Source organism: Microtus pennsylvanicus, chromosome 3 (genome assembly GCF_037038515.1).
Source record: "Microtus pennsylvanicus isolate mMicPen1 chromosome 3, mMicPen1.hap1, whole genome shotgun sequence".
Lineage (NCBI taxonomy): Eukaryota > Metazoa > Chordata > Mammalia > Rodentia > Cricetidae > Microtus > Microtus pennsylvanicus.
This window is the reverse complement of record NC_134581.1, coordinates 18,309,994-18,336,646: the sequence shown is the minus strand read 5'-3', so window position 1 is coordinate 18,336,646 and position 26,653 is coordinate 18,309,994. Positions and strand designations below refer to the sequence as shown.

Sequence of the window (26,653 nt, the reverse complement as noted above, 5' to 3'; positions counted from 1 at the left end):
TCTGATGGCAAGCAGAGGCTTGGTTCCTTTAAGAGGTTTCCTGACTCAGCCTTAGCAGCAAAAACTGCATGGTTTCTTTAAGAGATGGCTTCAAGATTTATGCTTGCAGCTCTTTCAGGAGGTCCTGCATTTAAATGGGTTTTGTGAGCAGAGTGCTACAAGCTGATTAATAGTGACATAGACCCCCTGTGTCCCTGGAGCTGAGACAATTAAGCATACCTCACAAAGGCAGTGGACTGTATTTTCGCAATATTGGATGGGACAGAGCCAACAGGTAGGACTGCAGACTTGGTCCTAACCATGCCCACTTTTTTTTTTAAAAAAAAAAAACTTACCTCTAAATGAGTCACAGTATTGGACTCATTTATATATATATAAGAGGGAAAGATGAAATAATACAGACAATCATAGATTAAAGGAGTAAAGATAATAAAACAAATACTTTGGAAAAGAAGTTCTGCTTTTGGTTCCACAGAAGATGAGAATCTGTGGATTCCTTCCAGGTTAATGTGATTTGATAAAACAGGACCCTACCCCAAAAGATCTACATGAGCCCTAAAAATACTTTGCCCAACAAACAGCAGAAAGCAACTTGGAGAAAACTATGCCCAAATTCTCAAAATGATTGTTTATAAATGTTTGTTTTCATTTAAAGGGAGAGATGATATAAAGATGAATACTTTGTATTGGTATGGATCTTGGTCTATTGATACAAATTTAACATTAATTTTGTTACACTGTGTATATGTATTTTTATTCTTGTTTAAGGTATTATGTTTATTCAGCTCATTTAAAATATAATGTATAATTAAGAAATACAGACTAATAGATAGTCATAATAATCAAACTTGTAGTCATGTTAGGTTTTCTAGATATACACAGAAATATTTCAGTTAGATAGAAATGATTTTCAAACCTTTCAAAGACCTACAGAATATGGCATTTAAAATGTTAAAGACCTTAGACTTTTCTTGACAGTGAGGCATGTCTGCTTCTAGCAGCACAAATTACTTCAGAGAGGTTGATGGGCTCTGAAGAAACTTGTTATAGAATATGCCTTCAATGGGATAAGGCTAATCATTTGGGCAAGAAACTGCTCTTGCCTGAACTGCTTGATGGTATGCTGCATGAACTGGACACATGCAGGACCCACAGAAAATAGACTGCTGAACTTTCCAAAAGATGGAATGGTCCTTCAGGGCTCCTGCTTCATAGAACAAACTGTCATACATTCTGCAGGACACAGAAGAAAGCAACTGATGAACTTTGCCATTACAAGGCATAACAGGTCTTCAAGTTTCCTGTTTCATGGAAAAGTCTGCCAGATACTATGGGCCTGTAGGCTGAAGATGGATACCCCAATGTTACAGAAAAACTCTGGGTGACTGTCCAGGCAGTAAGATGTCTCTGTCAATTCTAGAGTTTTGGAAGTTGCTTACAATACACTTTTTGTTTATTTAGGTAATATTATATCTTTCTTGAGTCTCCAAAGAGTTGAAAACAGATAATTATAGTTACAGTTTTCCTTAGTTATGACAAAGGATAAATTAGATATGAAACTTTAGACTCGCAAAGATAGGATAGATGATAGAGTATTTTCCTTAATTTGCCAAATGCAAATGGACTAAATATTGTAACTATGATTCTTGCTTGAAAACTGTTGCTTATGAATTTTTCTGTGCTAAAGTTAAAACCTTTCTTTTTATTTAGACAGAGGAGGAGATGATGTGGGATGTCCTTCTGCATATGTGCTGCTTTTATTGGATAATAAATAAAGCTATTTTGGCCAATGGCTTAGGAGAGTAAAGCCAGGCAGGAAGTCTGAACATATATATATATATATATATATATATATATATATATATATATATACACACACACACACACACACACACACACACACACACACAGAAGGTAGAGTCACAGACAAGCCATGTAGCAGCCAAAGGAAAAGGCCATCAGAACCTTTCTGGTAGACCACAGCCTTGTGGTAATATGCAGATTAATAGATATGGGTTAATTTAAGATCTAAGAGCTAGCTACTAAATGCCTAGGCTATTGGCCAAGCAGTGCTGTAATTAATATAGTTTCTGTGTGATTATTTGAGTCTGTGTGACAAGGAAACGAAAAAGCAATATCCATTTACAGCAAACCTCTAGGCATGTCTGGAAAGGTGTTTCCAGAGGGGTTGAACTGGGGAGGAAAGATCCACCCCAAATGTGAGCAACATCATCTGATGAGCTGTGGTTCTGGACCCAATAAAGAGATAATGGAGAGAGCTGAGTACTGCTTTCGTGGTGCTGTTTTCTGACTGCAGAGACAATGTGACCAGCTATTTCACACTTCCACTGCCATGCATTACCATGATGGACAGTATTCCCTCAGTCCCTGGGTCAAAACAAACCTTCCTTGTTCAAGTTGTTTTGTGTGTTGTTATAGCATCAAAAAAAATAGCAAATATATAGTATAAATCATGCTTGAAGAACCAGGAAAATACCAGATTTCACCCTTCTTCATGCTGGACTGACTGAAAATGCCAAATTCTAGAAAACTACAACTTGTTCAAATGTTATACATAGAGACAATTTCAAAAGTTGATATTTAAAATAAACCATTGGTAACACTTTTATAATTCATACAATATAGCAAGACATTGAAAGTCATTTATCATGTTGATTTCAACCCATACTTAAATATTCAATGGCAGGAGCCAGAGGCTGCTAAAGACAAAAATAGACACTAGCTGGTGTGCCAATGTGGGGCAGCTACAGCCAATTACCACTGGAGAAAGCTTTGAAAGGAATTCTAGGCACAAAAGAACAGAGTTTAGCAGTTTCTTGGAAGCCACATTTTTTTTTTCAGATGAGCTCTGTTTGCTGGCAGTGAGCAGAGATGCCACAGCTCCTTTAAGAAAAGGGTTACTGACTAAACATAAGAAATGGTGGGTGGCTTCCGGGTTTGGGCAGCACAAACTCTGGCTCTTTAGGAGGCTGAGCACTTGAATGGGACTTGTGGGCAGAATGCTGCAAGTTACTTGGTAGCAGCATGGGCCAACTGGTTACCAGAGTTGAGGTGGTAAGGGTGGCTTCCACCTGGCAGTCTCAGAGAAAGTAAATGGACCCCCACCAAATTGGACTGAGTGGAGCCAAAAGACAAAGCAGCTTAGCCACACCGCTTAGCATTTTAAGAAGTGGTCCTGGTCAGAAAAGCATTACAGATACACAATTAAAAGAGATTCATAGCCGGGCGGTGGTGGAGCACGCCTTTAATCCCAGCACTCGGGAGGCAGAGGCAGGTGGATCTCTGTGAGTTTGAGGCCAGCCTGGTCTACAAGAGCTAGTTCCAGGACAGGAACCAAAAGCTATGGAGAAACCCTGTCTCGAAAATCAAAAGAGAGAGAGAGAGAGAGAGAGAGAGAGAGAGAGAGATATTCAGATGAAAAAGACCCCTGAATGGGTCAACAGTGTTGGATAAATGTACGTAGGCTTGGGAGAGAGAAAAAGAGTATAGAGAGTTATAAAAAGAAGTAAATTGTTTAAAAAAAACCCCAAAGTCTTTAAAGAGACAGACTACAATCATAGATTAAAGGAGAAAAGAAAAATAAGCCATGTAAAGATGGAATATACAGAGAGCATCTCGATTATGTATATTATTGTGTTTTCTTTTAATTTTTTGTCTGTGAATGAGGTAAGTACAGAGAGACATTTCATCGTACAGGCTGCTAAGATAAAGCAACATACATATTTTAAAGGTATCTTGACTTCAAAATTTGGGTCTAAAAATATGTTGCTTTAGAAAAGAAGTTCAGTTTTTGTTTCCAGAGGATGAGAACCTGTGGATTCCTTCCAGAGTAATGTGGTTTGATAAACCAAGACACTCTGAAAGGTCTCCATAAAGCCCCCCCAAATACTTAGCCTAACAAAAAGCAGGAAACAATTTGGAGAGAACTACATCCAAATTCCCTAATCAATTGTTTATAAATGCTTGTTTACATTTAAAGGGGGATATGATTTAGAGAGGAATATTTTGCATTGGTATGGATCTTGGTTTATTGATACAAATTTAAGGTCAATTATGTTATATGTATTTCTGTTCTTGTTTAAGGTATTGTGTTTGTGCAGCTCATTTAAAAATGTAGTGTATAATTAAGATATATATTAATAGATAGTCATTTAGAATAGTCAAAATTGTAGTCATGTGAGTTAGGTTTTCTAGATATACAGAGATATATTTCAGATGAATAGTTATTCTTCAAACCTTTCAAAGACTAATTGAATATGGCATTTAAAATGGTTAAGAACTTGGGACTTTACATGACAATGAGACACATCTGTTCCTGGCAGCACCAATCTACTTCAAGAGGATGATGGGCATCTAAGAGGCTCTTTATGGAGTTTCTTAGCCATTTGGGCAGGAAACTGCTATTGCCTAGACTGTTTGATGGTATGCTGTATGAACTGGACACTCAGGACCCACAGAAAAATGATTGCTGAAGTTGCCTAAAGAAGGTGAGGCAATCCTTGAGGGTCCCGCTTCATGACAGAGTCGGCCAGACATTCTGCAGTACACAGAAGAAAGTGACTGACAAACTGCCAATATAGGTGGAACTATCTTTGAAATTTCCTACTTCATGGAAAAGTCTGTCAGATACTATGGGCCAGTAGACTGAAGATGGGTGCCTCAATATTACAGAAGAACTTTGGGTGACTATCCAGGCAGCAAGATGTCTTTATCAATTATAGAGTTTTGGGAGTTGCTTACAATGCAATTCCTGTTTACTTGGTACTATTACATCCTTCTTGAGTCTTTCTTTCACGGAGTTGATGAACAGTTATAATTATAGTTTTCCCTTAGTTATGATAAAAGATGAAGTAGATATAAATATTGTAACTGTAAACCTTGGTTGATAACTGTTTTGTTGTATGTAATATTACTATGTTAAAGTTAAAACCTTCCTTTTTATTTAGACAGAAAAGGGGAGGTGATGTAGGATTCCCCCTCTTTATGCTATGAATACCATTGTTTAATAAAGAAGCTGCTTTGGGCCTATTGCAGTACAGAATAGAGTGAGGCGGGAATTCCAAGCCGATAGAGGAGGAGAGAGCAGGCGGAGTCAAAGAGAAGCCATGGAGCTGTAGCAGGAGACAGACGCTGGACTAAACCTTACTGGTAGGCCACAAACACGTGGTGATTCACAGATTAATAGAAATGGGTTAATTTAAGATGTTAGAACTAGCTAGAAATATGCTTAAGCTAATGACCAAACAGTATTGCAATTAATACAGTTTCTGTGTGATTATTTCAGGTCCAGGCAGCCGGGAACAAACAAGCAGCCTCTGCCTACATACTAGGACAGACACTTGATCTTCCAGAGCAAAGAGCTTCTTGGGTACATCATTTGTTTTATATTCCTTCCATGTTACCTCCCTTTCTCTCTCTCTCTCTCTCTCTCTCTCTCTCTCTCTCTCTCTCTCTCTCTCTCTCTGTCGTGTGTGTGTGTGTGTGTGTGTGTGTGTGTGTGTGTGTGTGTAGAGAGAGAGAGAAAGAAAGACTAGGAATCAACTTTAGGTGTCATTGTTCTTCAGTTTCTAATCACCTTGTTTTTGAGACAAGGTCTCTCACTGAAACAGGAGTTTGGCAATTTTGCTTGGCTGATGGCTAGCTAGCTCCAGGGACCAATCTGTCTCAGACTCCACAGCACAGAGATTATAAATACATGTCACCACACCTAGCTTGTTTTGTGGAGGTCCTAGGGATCAAACTCAGGCCCAAAGCTTGCATGACAAGCATTTGTCAACTGAACCACCATCCCAGCCTAACTTCAGTTCCAACTAACTTTAAACTGCAACAAATAGAAAACAGATTAATCCAAAATGGATACTGTAAGAGAGGATCAAGCAATGGTATCAAGAATTTTCCAGAGTTTACAGGGTCTGAGCAAAATTACAGGTGACAAGGGTACCATTAATGTGAACTATTTTGAATGAGAAGATCCATTCATTTTAAGTTTCTAGCTTCTGACTACTGATTCTGGAGGGCTCTTCAAATAAGCCTAAGAAAATACCGTCTTTCCTTCAGCAGGCATTTATCTGGCATGTGAATTATTGTTTATTTTCATTTTGTAGCATTTCTAAAAACAGTCATCATCTTGAAGAATTCAACTTTTCTCGGTAGAGAAGTCCTGACCAAGGTCAGTGGGGACATATTGCCACTGAGACTGTGGTATGCATTAAAGAGTCATTTTTACATAATCTACCCTATTCACCTTCTCTGCATCATCTGAATACTTTATCTGGATCTGAAGTGATTATTATTGTTGTTTTTTATAATCTTACCTGGGGCTGGGAGTGTAGCTCAATTTTAGAGCAAAACCCTGTGAGTTCAAAGAAAATGGGATGGGGGATCTAAGGAGGAACCAGTGAAGGGATGTTTCCATGATTAGCAGTTTCTTGCTTCATATAAAGTACAGCCTAGCCTGTGGCTATGCACAGATTTGAACATTTTATTACTTACAGCTCCTCCCCCTGTTTGGCTTTCTTGTCTGACACCAGATAGACAGTTCCAAAACTTCCACTGCCAAGTTTCTGCTGAAGAACATATCTTCTTGCAATCAAGGGAGCTGGATGCTTGGAAGTGGCTGTGCACCCTCTCGCACACTTAGTCTCTTGGAATTTCAGCATTGCTCCAAGCAAGTTAAAACTGGCTTGTTTATCCACAGAAACAGTCCCAGCTAGTGGTCAAAGAGTCAAGCAGGAAGTGGCGACTGATGCCGGAAATATGGAAAATCCACAGATCATGTCTAAAGGCAGCTATAAGATTCCTACAAAAAAAGTATAAGCTTTTGAAAATGATACCTGCACCATACCTTGTGTTATCACACCAGTTAGCGTGTGTGTGTGTGTGTGTGTGTGTGTGTGTGTGTGTGTGTTGTGGTGAAAATGCTGCAAACTCTAGAAGGCACTTTCTTATAAAGACAGCCTTACTTGGATTTACAGTCAAAACTTTACTGACTTCTGAGATGTGTATACTCCCCATCAATGTAAAGAGATTATCCAAACACAGGACCATATCTTCCCTTAATGCACAGATTGTATCAACTTTCTTGTGGTGATTTCTCCCTTCTATGTCTACTCTGGTTTAAACCAGGAATTAGCATAGTCTGCTTTCCTTTGCATTTCTTCCATGTAGACTAAAGTAAATCACAGGGTTTTTTTTAGTTTATTAAACTAGATATGTGAAGGAATATTAATTTGGAGTGTTTTTTTTCTCCCTTTCATCCTAAGCAAAGTTTGATTCTGTTTTTATTATACTGGGTGCAGTTATCTCCTTGGATTAGAAGTCACAAAATACAACTCGAACCTAAAGCTGCGTTTTAAAAGTAGCTGAATATGAATATATTATCGGTAAAACCATAATTCCTCAAGGAGCTTTGAAATATACAGCAGTGATGAACAGCAGAACCGTTTCATGAGAAGATATTCCACAGAACATACCCTTGTTCCATCCAAGTGTTAAATGTTTTCTTGAAAATTTTGCTTTGTTTTAAATTTGTATGAAAATGATTTTATGCTGAATACTATGTATTGGCCTTAGTTTTCATATTCAACAATTTCATCAAGAAAAAGTACTGTTATTAATGATGACCTCTAGGCTTGGCATTTACCACAAAACCTACCAGGGCAATCAGACACGAAAATTTGCAAAACAGAAGCATAAGGCCCGGTTGTAATACTGTCTTCTTTAAAGAATATACTAATCTGCTGTTTCACCCAGTTCCAGTGACAGTGATACTCCTCCTCATGGAAATGTTAGAAAAATCTACAGCACCTACAGTGTAGGCCTCTAAAAGGTACCTTGTTTGCTTTTTGATTGCCACAAAAGTGGTCATTTCTAGATAAAAGTAAGCTGTTTGGAAAAGTGTATGGCGTAACCACAGCCTTGAGGATCACTAATAATTTTCCTTATTGTGGAGAGGAGACTAAAGTTTAGTGAAGGACCCAACGCAAGATGGAGTTCTATAGCTTCTATCTGTAATGGAGAGATAAACCCGGCAGTGTGTAAGCAGCCCCTCCAGGCTAATCTCACAGACTCAGCTCTGTCCATAACCACAGTGTACATATAGGGCAGCGTGGATCTGAAACTAGGACGGTGGATGAACTTGGGCGATGGGAACAAATGTTATCGTTGTATCCCTGGTGTCTCGCTAACAGCTGATATACAGTATCAGTAAACGTTTGGAGAGCAAAGAAGGGTTTAGAAAACCAACTGTGGTCCAAAGACAAAAAAAAAAAAAAAAAAAGGAAAGAAAGCAGGATGGGAAACTCGGAGAAAGCAGAGAGATGCCCACTTTGTGCTAACCATTCCTAAGAAAAAAACCCATCCCACTGGGACAGGGCAAGGAAAAGGCAAGTGTTGACCGCGGTGGAGACCGAGTGGTTTATGCCCACATAACAGACTTTAGGAAGCGGTCCTGACCGGGTTCTGCTAAATCTTACCTGAGAGGTAAACGCTAACCCTGAGGTAAAAGGAACAACTTCCTGTCTCTTCAACAAATAAACCCTGATTTTGGCAAAGCAGGTAAAAGTATATCGAGGGGCTGAGCGCTTATTCTTCCGAGGGGAAATAGGGTCCGGGGGCTGCGGGGGCCCGGCTGCCCGAGCTCCACTTTTGTTACCTTTCCCGGTCCCTGACCGGCGACCGCCCACGCCTCAGCCTAAAGCTTCTTTGCCTCGGCGGGCGTGGTTGTTTGACGCCGTCGCCACGGAGACGGCGCGGGGGCTGCTGGGAAGTCGGGATTGGGCCGCCAGGCCCGCGGAAGCGCGTGGGACCCTATGAGGCGGCGGGAAGGGTCGGGGCGTGGCGGGCAGAGAATCCCTGAGGAAGAGGTCGCTCTCGTGAGACAAACACCTCATCCTACACCAAGTTACCGCCACTGGCCCGAAAACACTTTCCCTACCAGCAGTGCCCTCAGCTTCTCTGAGCCAGGCTTCCCAGTGACGTCCAGGTACTTCCGGTTTCCGCTCGTGGTCTTCAACTCACCTGCGGGCCTGCCAGGCCACCCTGGACTGCTGATGAAGGAAGTGGGGGGCCAGGAGGAAGCAGCAGGTGGGTCGAGGGCTGGAGATGGCTTGGGGTAGGAGGTCTGTGTATGAGCAATTAGATCCTACGTCTTTTGCGCACCTTTGCCCTACCCGGCTTGCATTTGTTGAGCAAATGCAAGGTCATGTCATTAGCTCACATTAGTCGTGAGTTTGCAGAAACCACACGACAGACCGGGAAAGAAATGACTGTTCAGTGCAGAGGTGTCGACTGAGGTGGATCTGAAGTGAGGTGAAATGTAGGCAGATGCCAAAACCAAAAAATTCTGGGTGATGAATTTTTACGTAGCATCTCTAAAAATCAAAGTGCAAGAATTCTAAGACTGAAAAAACATTTCACAATTTTAAAGAAAGGCAAGGCTGGTAATAGTGCCACACTAAGCTAGAGGGAAAATCAGTAGCACCAACCAGTCCTATGAGTCGTTAGCCAGAGATAGGCCAGACGCTGATGTAAATAATTGGGGCTAAAATTGGATAGTTGGGGGTCTTAGAAGCATAAAGCGGTTGCTTTTTCTTACCCTAGACTGCATCTAATGGCCCCACACTCAAGACCTGTAAGAAGGGTCCATAAGAAAAACTGGATCCTTATGTGCCCAACACTGAGATTTAAGACATTGATAAGGATGTCATTTTTATAGGTTAGGACTTTTTACCTTGACCCTCACCAAACAGATACTCCACCTTATAAAATGGAAACATAAGCCAGGCGGTGGTGGCGCACGCCTTTAATCCCAGCACTTGGGAGGCAGAGGCAGGCGGATCTCTGTGAGTTCGAGACCAGCCTGGTCTACAAGAGCTAGTTCCAGGACAGGCTCCAAAACCACAGAGAAACCCTGTCTCGAAAAAACAAAAAAACAAACAAACAAAAAAATGGAAACGTAATACCAGTAGCAGAATCCATAGAATTCCTGTTGATGTGACCATGGTGTTCCAGTGAGGCCAGGAGTAGCCTCCACCATTAACCAAAGATCAAACCCCATGAAGCAATTGGGTTTGTGCCTTGTGAATGCTCAGCTAGACATGCTGACGGCCAATATAGTTTATCCGAAGAGCAGGTCTCATTTTCTACTGAGGCGATGATCTGGTGCCCCTGAGAGCACTGTGTTAGTCAGGATTCTCTAGAGAAACAGAACGGGTAGTAGGATCTGTCTACACACACATGCACACAGGGCTTAGCAGAGGGACTTAAAGTCTAACAGTGGCAATGAAAAGCCCAAGAATGCAGTAGTTGTTCAGTCCATGAGACTGCATATCTCAGCTGCTCTTCAGTGCCCTCCAGAATGCTGAAGAAGTCGGCTCTAACGCCAGGCAAGGAATGAATTTGCCAGGGAGAGTTAGAGCAAGTGGGCCAAGAGCAAGAACTTTGTATCCTTTATATAGGCTGCTGCCAGAAGGTATGGCCTAGATTAAAGGTGGGTCTTCCCACCTCCAGTGATCCAATTAAGAACAATTCCTTTATCAGTATACCCAGCAGCTTGGGTCTGGGTTGGTTCCAGATACAGTGAGATTAGCAACCAGGAATGGCCTTTGGAAGCACCGTCCACTGAAATTGTTTTTTTTCTCATTTCCCAGGCAGCTCTTTCAGTCATCATGGGCATCAGAGGACTCATGAGTTTCGTGGAAGATTACAGTAATGAGTTCTTCACTGATCTGAAACTGAGGGACACAAAAATTATCATCGATGGCTATTCTCTTTTCCATCGACTTTGCTTCAACTCAAACTTGGAACTCCGGTATGGAGGGGACTATGATTCATTTGCAGACGTTGTACAGAGATTCTTTGAGTCACTGTTCGCTTGTCATATCTGTCCCTATGTTGTATTAGATGGAGGATGTGACATTTCAGATAAGAAGCTTACAACTCTGAAGGATCGAGCTAGAGAGAAGATCCAGGCGGCCCATTCCCTTTCTGTCGGCGGGGGTGGGAATGTGTGTCCCTTACTCATCCGAGAAGTGTTTATACAGGTTTTGATCAGGCTTAAGGTATGTTTTGTTCAGAGCTTCTCGGAAGCAGATCGGGACATCATGACACTTGCCAATCACTGGAATTGCCCTGTGCTGTCATCAGATAGTGACTTTTGCATTTTTGACCTGAGAAGTGGGTTTTGCCCACTGAATAGTTTTCAGTGGAGAAATCTGAACACTGTTAAGAATACACAGGATTACTATATTCCTGCCAAATGCTTTTCCCCCGATGCATTCTGCCATTACTTCAGCAATATGAACAAGACTCTATTACCTCTCTTTGCGGTGCTGTGTGGAAATGACCACGTTAATCTGCCCATCATAGAGACACTCATCAGCAAAGCACGGCTTCCTCTTAGTTCTAAGGGGAGGAGATACCACCGAGTTCTGGGACTTCTGAACTGGTTGTCTCATTTTGATGACCCCGCTGAAGCACTGGAGAATGTCCTGAAGCATCTCCCCAGAAAGGGCCGAGAAGATGTTAAGGAACATCTCTGCACTTCCATGGAGGAGTACCAGCCGTCCCAGGTGAAGCTGCAGGACTTCTTCTACTATGGAACTTATGTCTGTCCAGACGCTTTGAATCTGGGCTTGCCAGAGTGGGTACTAGTAGCCTTAGCCAAAGGCCAGCTACCACCTTTCATCAGTGATGCTCTGGTGCTTCAGAGGACCTTTCTTCACACACAGGTAGAAAACATGCAGAGACCAAATGCCCACAGAATAGCTCAGCCCATCCGGCAATTCATCTATGGGCTTCTTTTGAATACCTCATCACATCCAGAAGGTATTTCCCAGAATGCAGCGCCTTCTCAGCCTCCAGCTTTCAATGAAGTGGAAAGAATTGATAAAAATATCAAAACATCGGTTGTTTATGCAAAACAGCTGCTCAAGAATCATTCTGACTTGAACAAATTGACTGAGGTAAGTTTGTAAAACTAATACAATTCTTAAAAATCTATAGATAATAAGTTGCTTTCATATGTTGTAGCATGATTAACAAAAACCCAGAGATAGATAGTGGGGTTCAAGCTGAAAGATCAGAGAAGCAAAGCAGCCACCTACTAGCGAGCTCTTACCTCTACAAAATCTTCAGACTAAAAAGAGAGTGAGTTCCTGTCTCATCCCGCTTTACATTCCTCTAGTGCTGGGATTAAAGGTGTGTGATCCCAAGTGCTGGGATCACCTCTGTGTGTTTAGACAGATTCAATCTTAAGTAGTTCAAGGTGGCCTTGAACTAACAGAGATCCCTTTGCCTCTGTCTCCCAAATCCTGGGATTAAAGGTGTGTGCCACCACCACCCAACTTCTATGGCTAACTAGTGTGGCTGCTGGGATTAAATGTGTGTGCCACCACTACCTGGCCTGTATGGCTGACTGGTGTGGCTAGCTTTGCACTCTGATCTTCAGGCAAACTTTGTTAGATCATAAACAATATCACTATAATATGTACTGTCTCTCTTAATGTAACACATTGTTTCCCACCATGCCTTAATGTTGTGTTTGAAAACGAACTCCAGGGAACTAGGTAACCTCTTAGTCACCTAGTTAGTGTCAGTACTAACAGCAAACCTAGCACCTGTAGCGCTAAATTTGCTATTCTCAGTGCTGTGTTCTTCAGTAACCCGTTCCTTTGCAGTTGTTGTACTATATTGATCCCAACTAGAACAGAGTTATATAACTTGAATTGTAAAAGGAGTGTACATATAGGCACTTGCTTCGGGCCTAACAGCATCTTAGATTATCTCAGAGTTGAATTAAGATTGATACTGATGCTTCTATCTAAAGGTTTCGTTTTTATCAATGAAGGTCTCTTTTTAGGCTTTAAGCTTGTGGCATCCTGGCGACTTGCTTAAACCCATCCTTAAAAGCATGCCTTACCCTACTTTGTTGTTGCTTAATTCTAAGTAACACTCAAATCAGTCATCATTTCAAGGAAGAAAATATTCTCATGGATTCCAGTCTTGCCTTTATTTTGATAATATGTCAATATACTAAGAATAACAGATGAAACTATTTTGATAACATAATTAAACATACAAATTAAATGTAAATGAATTTATAAAGCCAGTTGCAGTACCCACTAGATTTTTGTTTGTTTTTTAGCACCAACTAAATATTCACTTGCATATTCACAGGGTCATTGGCATGAACCTACTCAAGTATGAAAGTCAGCAGCCTGTTTCCTGACTTCCAATTCGATCCCCAAGGGACATGTGGTAGTGATCGTCACTTCCTAGGGAGTGGAAAAGGTGGAGCTGCCACTAAGATCTAGTTGGGAAAAGCAAGAATGTTCAGCCTCTTAGAATGAACAGATTGGCACTCCACAAGAAAGAATTATGTGACCCAAAATGCCCCTTGTGTGTCCACTAGTGACAGCATAGGCACAAGAAAAAGATTTGGAAGTGGGTATCAGAAGCATCCTTGGCACTGGGAATTAACTACTTGCAGCAACAGTGCTGCTTTTGGAGGTGATGAGATTGTTCTGGGATTAATAAAGGATGCACAAGCCTATAAATATACTAAAACTACTGAATTGTGTACTTTAAAGGGGTGAATTTTCTGACCACAGGATTTATATCGCAAAGAAAGCAGAGTTTCAGTTAAAAGTCCCACAGGAAGAATGGATCTTTTCCACCAGGCATCTTCTGTTCGGTGTATCTGTGAGACTCGCTCACAACTCCTTCCTTCCTCAGTGTATCTGTGAGACTCGCTCACAACTCCTTCCTTCCTCAGTGTATCTGTGAGACTCGCTCACAACTCCTTCCTTCCTCAGTGTATCTGTGAGACTCGCTCACAACTCCTTCCTTCCTCAGTGTATCTGTCTGTGAGACTCGCTCACAACTCCTTCCTTCCTCAGTGTATCTGTGAGACTCGCTCACAACTCCTTCCTTCCTCAGTGTATCTGTCTGTGAGACTCGCTCACAACTCCTTCCTTCCTCAGTGTATCTGTGAGACTCACAACTCCTTCCTTCCTCAGTGTATCTGTGAGACTCGCTCACAACTCCTTCCTTCCTCAGTGTATCTGTCTGTGAGACTCGCTCACAACTCCTTCCTTCCTCAGTGTATCTGTGAGACTCGCTCACAACTCCTTCCTTCCTCAGTGTATCTGTGAGACTCGCTCACAACTCCTTCCTTCCTCAGTGTATCTGTGAGACTCGCTCACAACTCCTTCCTTCCTCAGTGTATCTGTGAGACTCACAACTCCTTCCTTCCTCAGTGTATCTGTGAGACTCCCAACTCCTTCCTTCCTCAGTGTATCTGTGAGACTCACAACTCCTTCCTTCCTCAGTGTATCTGTGAGACTCGCTCACAACTCCTTCCTTCCTCAGTGTATCTGTGAGACTCGCTCACAACTCCTTCCTTCCTCAGTGTATCTGTGAGACTCGCTCACAACTCCTTCCTTCCTCAGTGTATCTGTGAGACTCGCTCACAACTCCTTCCTTCCTCAGTGTATCTGTCTGTGAGACTCGCTCACAACTCCTTCCTTCCTCAGTGTATCTGTGAGACTCGCTCACAACTCCTTCCTTCCTCAGTGTATCTGTCTGTGAGACTCGCTCACAACTCCTTCCTTCCTCAGTGTATCTGTGAGACTCGCTCACAACTCCTTCCTTCCTCAGTGTATCTGTCTGTGAGACTCGCTCACAACTCCTTCCTTCCTCAGTGTATCTGTGAGACTCGCTCACAACTCCTTCCTTCCTCAGTGTATCTGTGAGACTCGCTCACAACTCCTTCCTTCCTCAGTGTATCTGTCTGTGAGACTCGCTCACAACTCCTTCCTTCCTCAGTGTATCTGTGAGACTCGCTCACAACTCCTTCCTTCCTCAGTGTATCTGTGAGACTCACAACTCCTTCCTTCCTGAGTGTATCTGTGAGACTCACAACTCCTTCCTTCCTCAGTGTATCTGTGAGACTCGCTCACAACTCCTTCCTTCCTCAGTGTATCTGTGAGACTCGCTCACAACTCCTTCATTCCTCAGTGTATCTGTGAGACTCACTTATAACTCCTTCATTTGTCCTGCTGTAAACTCACTGCACTGTGACAACGGATATAGCACGAGTGACTTTCCTTCTGGGTGGTTTCCAGTAGTGCTGTTTCAGACAGCACGTGAATACCGCGGTGCGCATCACCCATGACATACTTCTGTTGCACATATATGGAATTGCTGGGTGGGGTGGGGAGACTTTGTGCCCAGCTCTTTAGAAGTCTTGCCAAAAGATCTTGACAGTGGACCCACTAACATTCCCACCAACAGCACAGGAGAGTGCTTCTTCCTGTGCTCTTGCCAATACTAGGTGTTTATTAGCCCAGGAAACATTCCGGCTGTTCTAGTGGGGTTACAGCATCTTAGTCATTTGGGTGGGCAACTTGCATTTGTCTGATGACTTCCTTGTGTTCAGTAGCCATTTAGATATTCTATGTAAAGTCTTTTGCCTACTAATCATTTGTCAATTAACACTGGCTGGAACCTCCCATTCTGACTTTCACTGTGGTATATTTTATTAAACAGTTTTAGTGCAGTCATTTAATTTTTTATTACTTACGATTACCCTTTTGTGATCTTCGTATGAAATTACTACCTACTCCCAAGAGCATGAAAACAATTACCTTTCCCTTTCACATTACACCTGCAATCTGTCCAGACGGCAGGATATGAATAGGGATCGGGACACTTTTTTCCCTATGAAATCTGATCTGATCAATGAGATGTAGCATGCTGATTGTATTTCCTGATGAGTGTAGCTAAAGCATTCTCGGCAGTTAGTTGTAGTCACAGTCAGAGGACGTTTTCACACACTTTGTACCACTGTAGATCATTTGGCTTGCCTTTGGCATGAGTTAATCAGTTCTGTGTTTAGCTCAATGGTTTTAATCTGTAATTAGCCCGTAATTCTAAGTGCTGCCAGGTGCAAATGTATTTCCAAACACAAACGCAGGTTCAACTACAGAAACCCTGTGATCATTCCTGCTTTTAACATGACGTTATTACTGTAGTTTTGTGTCAGCCTCATGAGGGAGACTTTACATGCTGGCTCATTTCAGTCCCATCAAATCCAAATGGGATGTTGTAGGATATTTTGATCGCATTCGAGAATTCCCAATAAAGTTATACGCTGAATCACGGAGTGGAACTAGTGACTAGCTGACCAGAGCCAGCAATTTGGATAGAGAAGACCCACAGGAAGGAAAGAGAGCAGGGACTACAGGGACTAGAGTTTGAGTACTTTTGGTTCTGGGACAAGGGAAGAGACCCGTCCCTTGAGATTTCTCTGACCTAAAAAACAAGGTCATCTAGTTGCTTTTCACCCCAGCCTTTGACTTCTGAGCGTTATTGATAAGTAGAACGATAGAGACTTAATTTAAACCTACATATCCACGCCACAGGATCAGATATCCCACCAGGCCTTAGCTGGTGAGGTACTGACTGAGGAGCTATGAGGCAGCAGACAATAATTAAAATATCAGCAGATTCATGTACAGCCACTAAGCCGACAGAAAAACATCAATGGCATAGTGCCACACAGGCCTGGGAGCAAAACAGATGAGACCACCAACAGAGTAATTCCTTCTCTAGAAGGCGCTGAGGACAGAGCAGTTAAAGCAAAGAAACAAACAAACAAAAAAACACCCGGTGCAACTCCAACACATACGGCTCATTTTACAGATGATCAAACTAGAAAAAACCCGTTAGAAACTTGCCCAAAGCCACTTGCCGAGAGCAGAATCTCTGATGTCAAATCCTAGACTACTTTGTTCATAAAAGTTCTAATTTGAAGTTTAGACTTGTTTTCACTTAATGTATGAGTCCTGTAGGGGTTGCTGCTATACTATGAAGAAATCGTTTATTTCTGATTATAAAGCTAAATTACTGAAACAATATTAAATTGCTGAAACTATATTTAGAGTCACCGTACTATCCAAAGACCTCTGACATTAATGATGTAACTATTATGTCAATCATGATGTTGTTTGAATTAACATTTCATCTCATCTCTCAGTCACTATACTAACCACCCGTTAAGTGCTAAGGATGTACGGCACTGGCTCATCCTCTGGAAGGGAGGGTATTTCTCTGACTGCATAGAGACACTAGGAGTCTTTCGTAAATGTTCATCAAAGTGTGGCCTATAAGGCCCTTTATGATTCCCAACATCTTGAGATTCAAAATTCAGCGAGCAGCCCAAAGCTCCAGGCTGTTTCCTTCTCCGCCTGTGTTTGAAGTACTTTCTACTATAAAGTGTAGGGAAAGTGAGTGCGTCCATGTGCTGCAGACACAGCATGGGACTGCACTAAGACTGTCCTATCTGACTTCAGTAGATCTCTCACCCTGGAGCAGCCACATGCCAGAGGTATTTGTAATTTATTTTGTGGAGATGCTTAGTTATGGCATCAGAGAAAGTGGTAACAGATCCACTAGCAAGTAAGAGCAGAGCGGATGTAGATCTTTGTTTCCCATAGTAAAGTATGTGGGCTTCAGTTACAAGTTCTTAGGCTCCCCTCAGATTACTGAACCAAAATTAAGGGGGAGAGCCTCAGAACTGAATTTCTAACAAGCTTCCTGAAGGATGTGTGTATTGAATATGCAGTACAGAGAGACAGGGCAGAAACACAAGAAAAGCTATTTAGAGGGCATAGAAGATACATTCCTTCAAAGAACCAAATGTAATTTATTAACTTCTATAACTCAATTAGATCTCTTCATGCTACCACACAAAAAAAAAATCCCTAATTTGCGGAATATTTGATGTTTCAGCTCCCCTTGCCTAGGCGGCGGATGCTTCTGTTAGAAGCCCTGAAGGTCAAACAGGTTGTCCTGGAGGCCATCCCTACTTTGCTGAAGTTGCCCATTGCTGTCACTTGTTACTGGTTGCAGTCCACAGAGGCCAAGGCAAAGCTCCATCATCTGCAGGCCTTACTGCTGGGAATGCTGATGGAGCCCTTGAATGCCATCATCAACTGCCCTGGTAGGTTCTAGAAACCCAGGAATGTTTTGTCAAGTTGTATATAAACTGTACATCCTCAAGAATTTACACACTCACACACACACACACACAATTGACTATTACAGAACTTAGAAGTGAAGGTGCCAAAATGCCCTTCACAGGTAAAAATATTCCTAACAGTTGCATATACCAAACTTGGAGCCAGGAGTTTGGCCACAGGTAAAGAGCTGAGATGTACTAGTACTGCCTAACTGTCTGCTATGAGGTAGTTGATGCCCCATCGCCACCAATGCAGCAGCAGCAGCAGCAGCAACAGAATACATGACTTGCACTTGCCCAGAAAATGAAACTTCTCAATACTCCAACCTTAGCATTCTTGCTTGTATTGTTTTCTTTCTTTAAGGATATCAAGTTTCAACTAATATGTAAGTAATAATAGAAAGAAAAAAATAAAAACTTGTTTCCATTAGAGAAATAGCCTGGGCAGTTTTGTCTACATTAAAATATTTGGTGAGATAATAAGTGAAGCATTGGAACATTTTAGTTCTTTAATGCAACTTTCTCCTTAAAAGATTATGAATGCCATGTGTGGACAGAGAAAAAACATCATGGGAAGAGTTTTGTAGATGGTCCTACCTTGGGTGTATTCTATATTAAGAATGAAACAGCATGGACTCAAAACATCCCAAATAGTCAAGCTCAAATGTGACAAGAGGGACCACTAATATATGACAATCAAAACAAGTCAGGCTCATGGCTGTAAGAACACTGTTTGAAGCTATGTTCTGTTTAAATAAACACAGAAACTCCCATAGCATGAGCCCGTTAAGATTTTGCATGAGTCCTATAGCAGGGGCATGTCTGTTTGTTTTCTTTTAGGAAATATGGACCCTGCACCAAGGCAGGCCCAGTGCCTTGCTTCCTGCTAATTGTGAAAGGTGGGCCTCCTTTTTATTACTTTCAAGTTGGTCCCAAGGTTATTTTGTGCACCTCTGCTCAAACAAACCTGCATAAGTTGCATCTGCTAAGGTTGTCAGTTCTTGTCCCTTCTGTTAAGCAATGAAGTATTCATACTTTAGTTTTCCTCCTGTACAACAGGCAAAAATGTACTTTGAACCTATATGAGCTGTCTTTAAGCAAGTGTGCTACCCTCATGGGGGCATTTGTGAAAGGAAAGAGCAGATAAAAACAGTAAAGAGAATGGTGTTTAATGTGATATTTTCATAGACACTGATCTTAGAGAATTACATACAGATTTGTTTAAGGTCACGTAGCATACTACTATAGGAGAGATCTTATTTCAAGGAAAAATAAATAATTTGTGATTGAATAAAGTCATGAAAAGGGACTGTTAGTGTAAATATTTCAGCTTTTATAAGACATTTATGAAACCAAAAGAGAAAAACAACGAGTTTTCAAACTAACTGTCTTTGGGGCTTTGATGCTGCTATGTACAAAGAGTGCAAACAAATGCAGTGCTTGGGAAATGCTGCCTTTCGGTGGTTTCTTTATCTAGGTGAGGAAGATCCACAGGCAGGTGGTGCCAAGGTGCTGTATGAAGAGTTACAGCGGGTGAAGGCGCCCATGCTGCCAGGTGCAAGATTGGATTTAGACACAGCTCACGTCTTCTGTCAGTGGCAGTGCTGTCTCCAGATGGGGTTGTATCTCAACCAGCTGCTGTGCACTCCTCTCCCAGAGCCAGACCTAACTCAGTAAGCACCATGGGTACAAAGAGTCCTTTCTTTATGTCTAAAACAGGATGCTCTGACAATAGTCAGTGTTACTGTTCTCAGTCTCAGAGCAGTTAGAACTCAAGTTCTGGAAATGGAAAATAGTCCCAGTTTCTACTGTCTCTAGTTTCTCAAAATCAGTTAATAGGATATAACTAATTACCTCTCATTTCTTTTGGGTGTTTGAATGATTACTTTGTGGAGAATTTTTATGCCACCCTACTCCTAGGCATATCTTATTACTGGTGTATTGTGTGTGTGTGTATGTTATGTGTGTGTGTGTATATATATATATACACACATAATACATACATATACGTATGTATGTATATGATGACATTTCTTGCCATTTGACATTCACTCAAATAGTAAATGCCTACTTTGTGCTAGGGTGAGGTAAACAACAAGAAAATCTCTGTTCTCTTGGAGCTTTCTCTGGGGATTTGTCTTGTCAGACAGTATAGGAAGAAGGGAGCTGAACATGTATGCCTGAGTTTAACTCTGGAGTTTAAGCTGGGTGGGACAGACGGGAGCCCATGGGAAAGTGATAGTAACAACGGATTAGGCATCGGGGTAACTGTCCATCAGAAAGTATCAGAGGGAGAGTAAGATAATAAGGCAATGGCTAGGAAATGGGATTTGAGGTTGTATACATGCTTCATCTGTATTCCATGCAAACTCAAGTACAAGTTCAGAGCCTGGTGTATTTTCAATGAGTAAAAAGATGTGGCACCATAAAGTTTAGCAACAAAAGGGTTGCTTGCTTGGTGTTTGTGTGGTACTAGGAACCGAAGACAAGGCCTTGTGCAAGTCAGGCAAGCACTCTACCACTGACCTGTAAGCCCAACCCTACTTTTGTTAATGTATCTCTGGACCGCATGTCTGAGCTAACACAAAACCCTCCACACAAGTCTAATAAACTGGCCTTTTGTTTTTGTGCTTGTTCCTTTGATAATTTTGGTCATTCTTAATTGGATCTTCGCTGGGTACACATGCCACAGTTCCCTTCACATCAAAACAGGAGCAACAATATCACATATGTTTTTGCTAATATGTTTTCTGCAGGATTATTGTTGCATCTCAGCATAATCAAGACTTCTTAAATGATGATTTTACACTTATTGAGGACTGCACTGATTGCCAAAGTACACCAGGTTGATCAGCTCTGTCCATGAGTCATTAAATTTAGGGGTTCTAGTTAATACCCTTTTGCATTTGTGTAGTGGCTTTTTATTCCAAATGGCCATACAAATGATGCCACTGCAATTTTCTGATACTTTAATAAACTGCCTATTTTGTTTACCAAGGCCGTTTCATTAAATTCCTTTCCTCTGAAGTGTTAGAGAGGCCTATTTAACTCTGGTCTAGCATCATCACAAGGTTTCATGTCACTCGGTTCTAGTAAGTAATTTTACTGTTTATATAGGAGCAGTAAGCTGAGTGTTTAGATACTTCTATTGGAAATGTTCATCGTAGTTATCCCATTGCATTGAACTGATGCTTTCAAATCATGTTCTCCCACTGAACAGGTTGTACAGTGGAAGCTTGGTGCACGGACTCTGCCAGCAACTGCTAGCATCCACTTCTGCAGAAAGCCTCCTGAGCATGTGTCCTGAGGCAAAGCAACTGTATGAACATCTGTTCAATGCCACGAAGTCATATGCCCCAGCTGAGTTATTTGTACCAAAGACTCAATCAAACTCAAAGAAAAGGAGGCAAAAGAAAAAGGTTGCCAGCCAGTCAAAGAACAAAGTGGTAACCACTTCAGACAGCAGGCACTGGTATGACAGAAGCAATCGGTTTGGGCTGTTAATGGTTGAAAGCTTGGAGGAGCACTTAGAGACCTCAGAGCTTGAATAAACAGTCTGTGTAGCACATGAGACTTGTTGTTCTAACTTAAAAAAAAAAAATCTCTTACCTCCCTTGAAACTAACTTTTCTTTAGGAGTTGCCTATTATGGGATAAACCTTATAACAGATCATCTGAATTCCAAGATATTTTGTACTCTATTTTTAATACAGCCTAATTTAAGAAATGTATCACTTATTTACTTGCATGTGTGTTGGGGACGCAAAAGCCATGGTACTTGTGTAGAAATTGGAGAACAACTCAGGAGACTTGGTTCTGATTCTATCATGTGGGCTCCAGGGATCAAACTCAGGTAGTCAGGCTTAGAAGCAAGTGCTGTACCTCCTGAGTCATCTTGCTGGCCCAGAAACGTCTATATTTAAGCGGGTTTTCACTCTTCATGGTCCTTCAAAGCAAACACTAATACTTTATAGCCTTTAAGTTGCAATAGCTTAGCCAACTATATTCTTAAGAATAGGAATCTCACATAGTAAATTACCACAAAACCTAGTAGTGATCGTTTCGTTAAAAAGTTTTGTTTTGTATTTGAGGTTGGAAAGTCTGGGTCATATAAAAGACAGGAGGCCTAAGAGAAAGTTAGAAATGTGGTAGACTACATATGATCGCTAAAAGTACAGATACACTGCAGGTCTTACAGCATAAACTGCAACTCTAGCAATCCACAAACAGTATTCTGAGCTGCTACATCTCCAACAGAAATGAAAATCTCAGATCCACTCTGGACTCGAGATCTTCCACATGCTAGGTTTTGACAAGGGCTCCAACACTTTGTTTTGTTTTGAATTTTGCTGTGATGGAGATCCAACCCAGGCCTGGCATATCCTAAGCAAGCATTCTACTACTGAGATAAACCCTCAACCACAGGCCAGCATTTTATACATCAAAAAATGAGGACGGAAAGTAGCAGAATGGACATCTCCTACTTGGCAGTTCTAAAAATGCGTATCTTAGCATATTCAAAACAGTTTGAGCTGGGTGTGCTAACACGTCTCAGGAGGCTCAGACAGGAAGAGTGGAGGTCGGGTAGCCTGATGTTTGAGAGGTGCTATTCTAAAACTCCTAATACCAATAGGTTTGTAAAGATGCTAGCTAGTTCCAGAGCTCAGGCAAACAAGAATTAGCAAGTAGGAGAAGTACATTGGGGCAGGTGCCAAAGTATAGTCTAACTTGTACAGCTGTGCATTCTCCTGCTCTGTCCTCCCACTAGTATATTCCAACAGTGATAATATTCATTATGGCTGTAAGTTGCCAATTTTAGCCTGCCCATGACTAGTTCTTGACAGTTGACAATTCTCTACACTAGGTAGACAAACACACTCATAGAAAACAAACTGGGCATCAACCAGTAAGTATATACTCACATGACTTCAAATGTTTCCACAAATAATGCTATTTGCTCCTCAAGTATTTAATCCTAAACACTATCTTCTTTTCAAATATTTTAGGAGAGCGTTATGTTCCTTAATGGGGTTGATTATGTATCTATAAAGACTGTTTTTACTAAAAGGATCAAGAACAACATTGTTGTGCATCCATGTTTGAAAAGAAACATTCTTTACCCACAGTAGGTCTAATGGGGAGTATGTTATACCAAAGTGTTACCTTCCTTGGCTCCTAGACATACTGATGTACAAATTATGCCAGTCCAAGTGTCCCACTCGCGGGCTAATCAACACCGCTTTTCAAAACTGCCAACCTTGCATGGAGCTCTCATTTTGGCAAATAACTGGCTTAACAGGCACTAAGGAGGAATGCATAAGCTACAGAGTTTAATTGAAACTCATGAGACTAATAGCAGGCTTTCCCATTCATTAAGACTGTTACCACCTGTAGTCTCAGCACTCGAAGGTTAAGGCAGGAAGGCTGTGTGCCAGTTTGAACTATATAGTGAAGTTGGCTGGCCTAGGCTACACAGTAATATTTTCTCAAATAAATTAAGGAATGAATGAATGAGTGAGTAAATAAATAAATGGTCCCTCCTAAACACCAGTCATTTGGTTTTCCTTTTCTTACCATTGATACCAGGTGGCCCGGACTACAGAGAAATTATTTCCTCAGACAGACAGATAATGGAGGGAGAAAGATGGATGATGGATGGGTGGGTGGATGGATCTTTTAAACAATAGTCACTTGGCTTTCCTTTTTTAACCACTGATACCAAATGGGCAATTCCCTTAAAATCCGCCCATTCAGTAAAGGAAATAGCGTCCAGTAGTCTCCCATTTCTTGTGAAAATCAAAACGTTTTCCTACCCTGTTGTATACTGTGTAATAGAGTAGAGGCCACAGGCACTCCACAGGATATTCAGTGGGCTTCGCCAGACAGTAAGGACCTAGTACCTGATTCCAGGAGTCATATTTGCTTAAGCTGCTTGGGGGAAAGCACACAAAGAAATAATGAGAACATTTTATCAACAGTCTGCCAAGTACAAAGACCAGACTTGACTGCTGTGTACTGAGACAAGAAGTCACCAAGAGGCACGGTTGAATCAGGAAGATTCACTACATGTGGCGTTTGGCCTGGCCTTTCTTTTCCTCCCTCTTCTATTTACCTTTGGTTGACTGGCCTTTTAAGACTGAAAAGAAAGAACAGGGATGAGGCAATGAGGGCACCTCATATAAAGAGAACGTGGCGTGTTCCGTATTCCCAAAATCTACAGTATCCCGTGTTTTCAATCAAGTCTTGCTCTGTGTGACTCAGTTCTAGCAAATGAAACCTCATGAGGCTCTGGATGTGTCAATCTTCAGTGAGCAGTTCAAGTAACAAAAGGAGTTCTGGACAGCTAAGATGAGTAAATCTTGGGGTAAATCTTGGTCATGAAAAAGGGACTTAAGTGGACCTTAGTATTTCAACTTGAATTCCTAATTTAAATTAATTTTAGCAAGCAAAGGAGCTTTATTACCTAAATGACCTTACCATTCCCTCCTTTGTGCATAAAGCAATCAGTGACTACATCTCAGTTGCCCTACCTGTGAAATAGAATTGCTACCCTCAGATCACTGCACAAAATCAAAATAATGTGCCTATATGCATTTCGTATCAGTACTAAAGCATGGTAATTCATGCCTGGCACTAAAATGTGCTAAATCACCAATAATGTTACATCTGTACATGAAAAGAAAGGAGCCTGGGGAAAAGGTGAATGCCAAGTGGTAGAAAAGGATACCATGGGACAAGGGATGTCTAAACTAAGAGCAGAATTCTGCAAAGGCAGTCAAGATTATTAGATATGGTGGGGAATGTGAGAATTGTATAAGAACGAGGTGTCAAGTTCAAGTCAGTACAAAGACATGTAACTTGGATTAATCGACATGTTAGCAGATGAATTTGCTTTGAAAAAAAATGTAGGCACTAGGTTGAAGACAGCCCAGTTGCAAGCAGAAGGATCTAGTCAATTTCCAGATTCCCATGTTTGGTTTTGCTTTTTAAAAGCTGGCATGCTTGTAATCCCTATTGCCTGGCCTCAAAACTGTAGACACATTGTGAAGGAGGAGCTGAAATCTAGGAATGGGAACATCCCCAAACCCAAGTTTCTAATGACAAAGTTCTATAGGCCTTTAAAATCCAGACCTAAATGAGTTTTCAATAGACAAATTCAGGCTGGGGAGATGGCTCTGTGGGAAAATCACTTTGTACACATGCATGAAGACCTAAGTTTGGATCCCCAGAACCCGTGTGAAGCTAGACATGGCTGCATACAGTTGTAACCCTAGAGCTGAAAGGGTGAAGACAGTGGATCCTGGGGGACTTGCTGGCTAGCCAGTGAACTTTAGGTTCAGACAAGAACCTGTCTAAAAAATAAGGGGGAGCATGACAGAGGAAGACAGCCAGTGCCAACCTCTAGCCTCAACACAAACACATGGGCAGCCATATCTACACACACACTTAAACACAAACACATGGGCAGCCGTATCTACACACACATTTAAACACAAACACATGGGCAGCCGTATCTACACACACACTTAAACACAAACACATGGGCAGCCGTATCTACACACACATTTAAACACAAACACATGGGCAGCCGTATCTACACACACATTTAAACACAAACACATGGGCAGCCATATCTACACACACACTTAAACACAAACACATGAGCAGCCGTATCTACACACACATTTAAACACAAACACATGGGCAGCCGTATCTACACACACATTTAAACACAAACACATGGGCAGCCGTATCTACACACACATTTAAACACAAACACATGGGCAGCCGTATCTACACACACATTTAAACACAAACACATGGGCAGCCGTATCTACACACACATTTAAACACAAACACATGGGCAGCCGTATCTACACACACATTTAAACACAAACACATGGGCAGCCGTATCTACACACACATTTAAACACAAACACATGGGCAGCCATATCTACACACACATCTAAAATGCACACACATAAACAAAGACAGGCGTGGTAGTGAGCATTTGTAATTCCAGGACAGGGACGTGCAGACAGGCCAGCCTAGTCTACTCGCTTGTCAGACGGCATGTGAGAATCGACATCTGAGGATATCTCTTCCACATATGCATACAGAGAAGACAAACTGATTAAACTGGCTCTGCTATAACTAATTATAATGTGTTTAATAAAGAATGGGGAGAAAAGAATGAATGCTAAGAATAATTCACTAAAAAGTATAACAGTTTTACCTTTGATAAAAGCTGTATAACACATTTTCAGGTAGAATGTTCTATGAAAATGAGGAAAGAGTATGCTTTCCCTTAAGACTAGGCTGTTGGGTTATTTTAATTTCTACTATTGAAGTTTGTTTTTTCTAAGCAAAATAATAAATTTTAGCTTACTCAAATTAAGCTGCAGTCCCTGGGAGGTTGCCATTTCTCTTGTGCACTAAAGAGGGTAGGAGAGCAGATGATCAGACAGGAGATGTTACATCAGAGGGATACACGCTTGGATGAAGGGTGTGGGAGCAGAGGAAGGAAATGCACGGAGGGAGACTGCAAGTGCAGGTGTAGTGGTGCAGCGTTCAAAACACTCGACCCACTTAAGAACAGTGGCCAACCCTG

General features: G+C 41.5%; 2 protein-coding genes across 4 annotated transcripts in view; one reads left to right on the top strand and one right to left on the bottom strand.

The window, feature by feature from the left end:
* Nek11 (NIMA related kinase 11) overlaps window positions 1-6,680 on the bottom strand; it is a 219,299-nt gene extending 212,619 nt beyond the window's left edge. Inside the window, 1 exon segment of the mRNA XM_075967715.1 lies at window positions 6,514-6,680. Coding sequence (XP_075823830.1) covers window positions 6,514-6,680 — 167 coding nt within the window.
* A 2,104-nt stretch (window positions 6,681-8,784) lies between these two features.
* On the top strand, window positions 8,785-23,584 carry Aste1 (asteroid structure-specific endonuclease 1). 3 transcript variants are annotated; one of them, XM_075964800.1, is made up of 5 exons: window positions 8,785-9,105; window positions 10,671-11,984; window positions 17,815-18,025; window positions 19,521-19,716; window positions 21,264-23,584. In XM_075964800.1, exons 2-5 carry the CDS (start codon window positions 10,689-10,691, stop codon window positions 21,592-21,594), a joined length of 2,034 nt encoding a protein of 677 aa, XP_075820915.1. In that variant the 5' UTR covers window positions 8,785-9,105; window positions 10,671-10,688; the 3' UTR covers window positions 21,595-23,584. The 3 variants fall into 3 exon arrangements, with proteins under 3 accessions (XP_075820915.1, XP_075820916.1, XP_075820917.1); XM_075964801.1 differs by having other exon boundaries at window positions 8,920-9,004; window positions 21,264-21,721; XM_075964802.1 differs by lacking the exon at window positions 8,785-9,105 and having other exon boundaries at window positions 10,683-10,831; window positions 10,924-11,984; window positions 21,264-21,721.
* The last annotated feature ends 3,069 nt before the right edge of the window (window positions 23,585-26,653 follow it).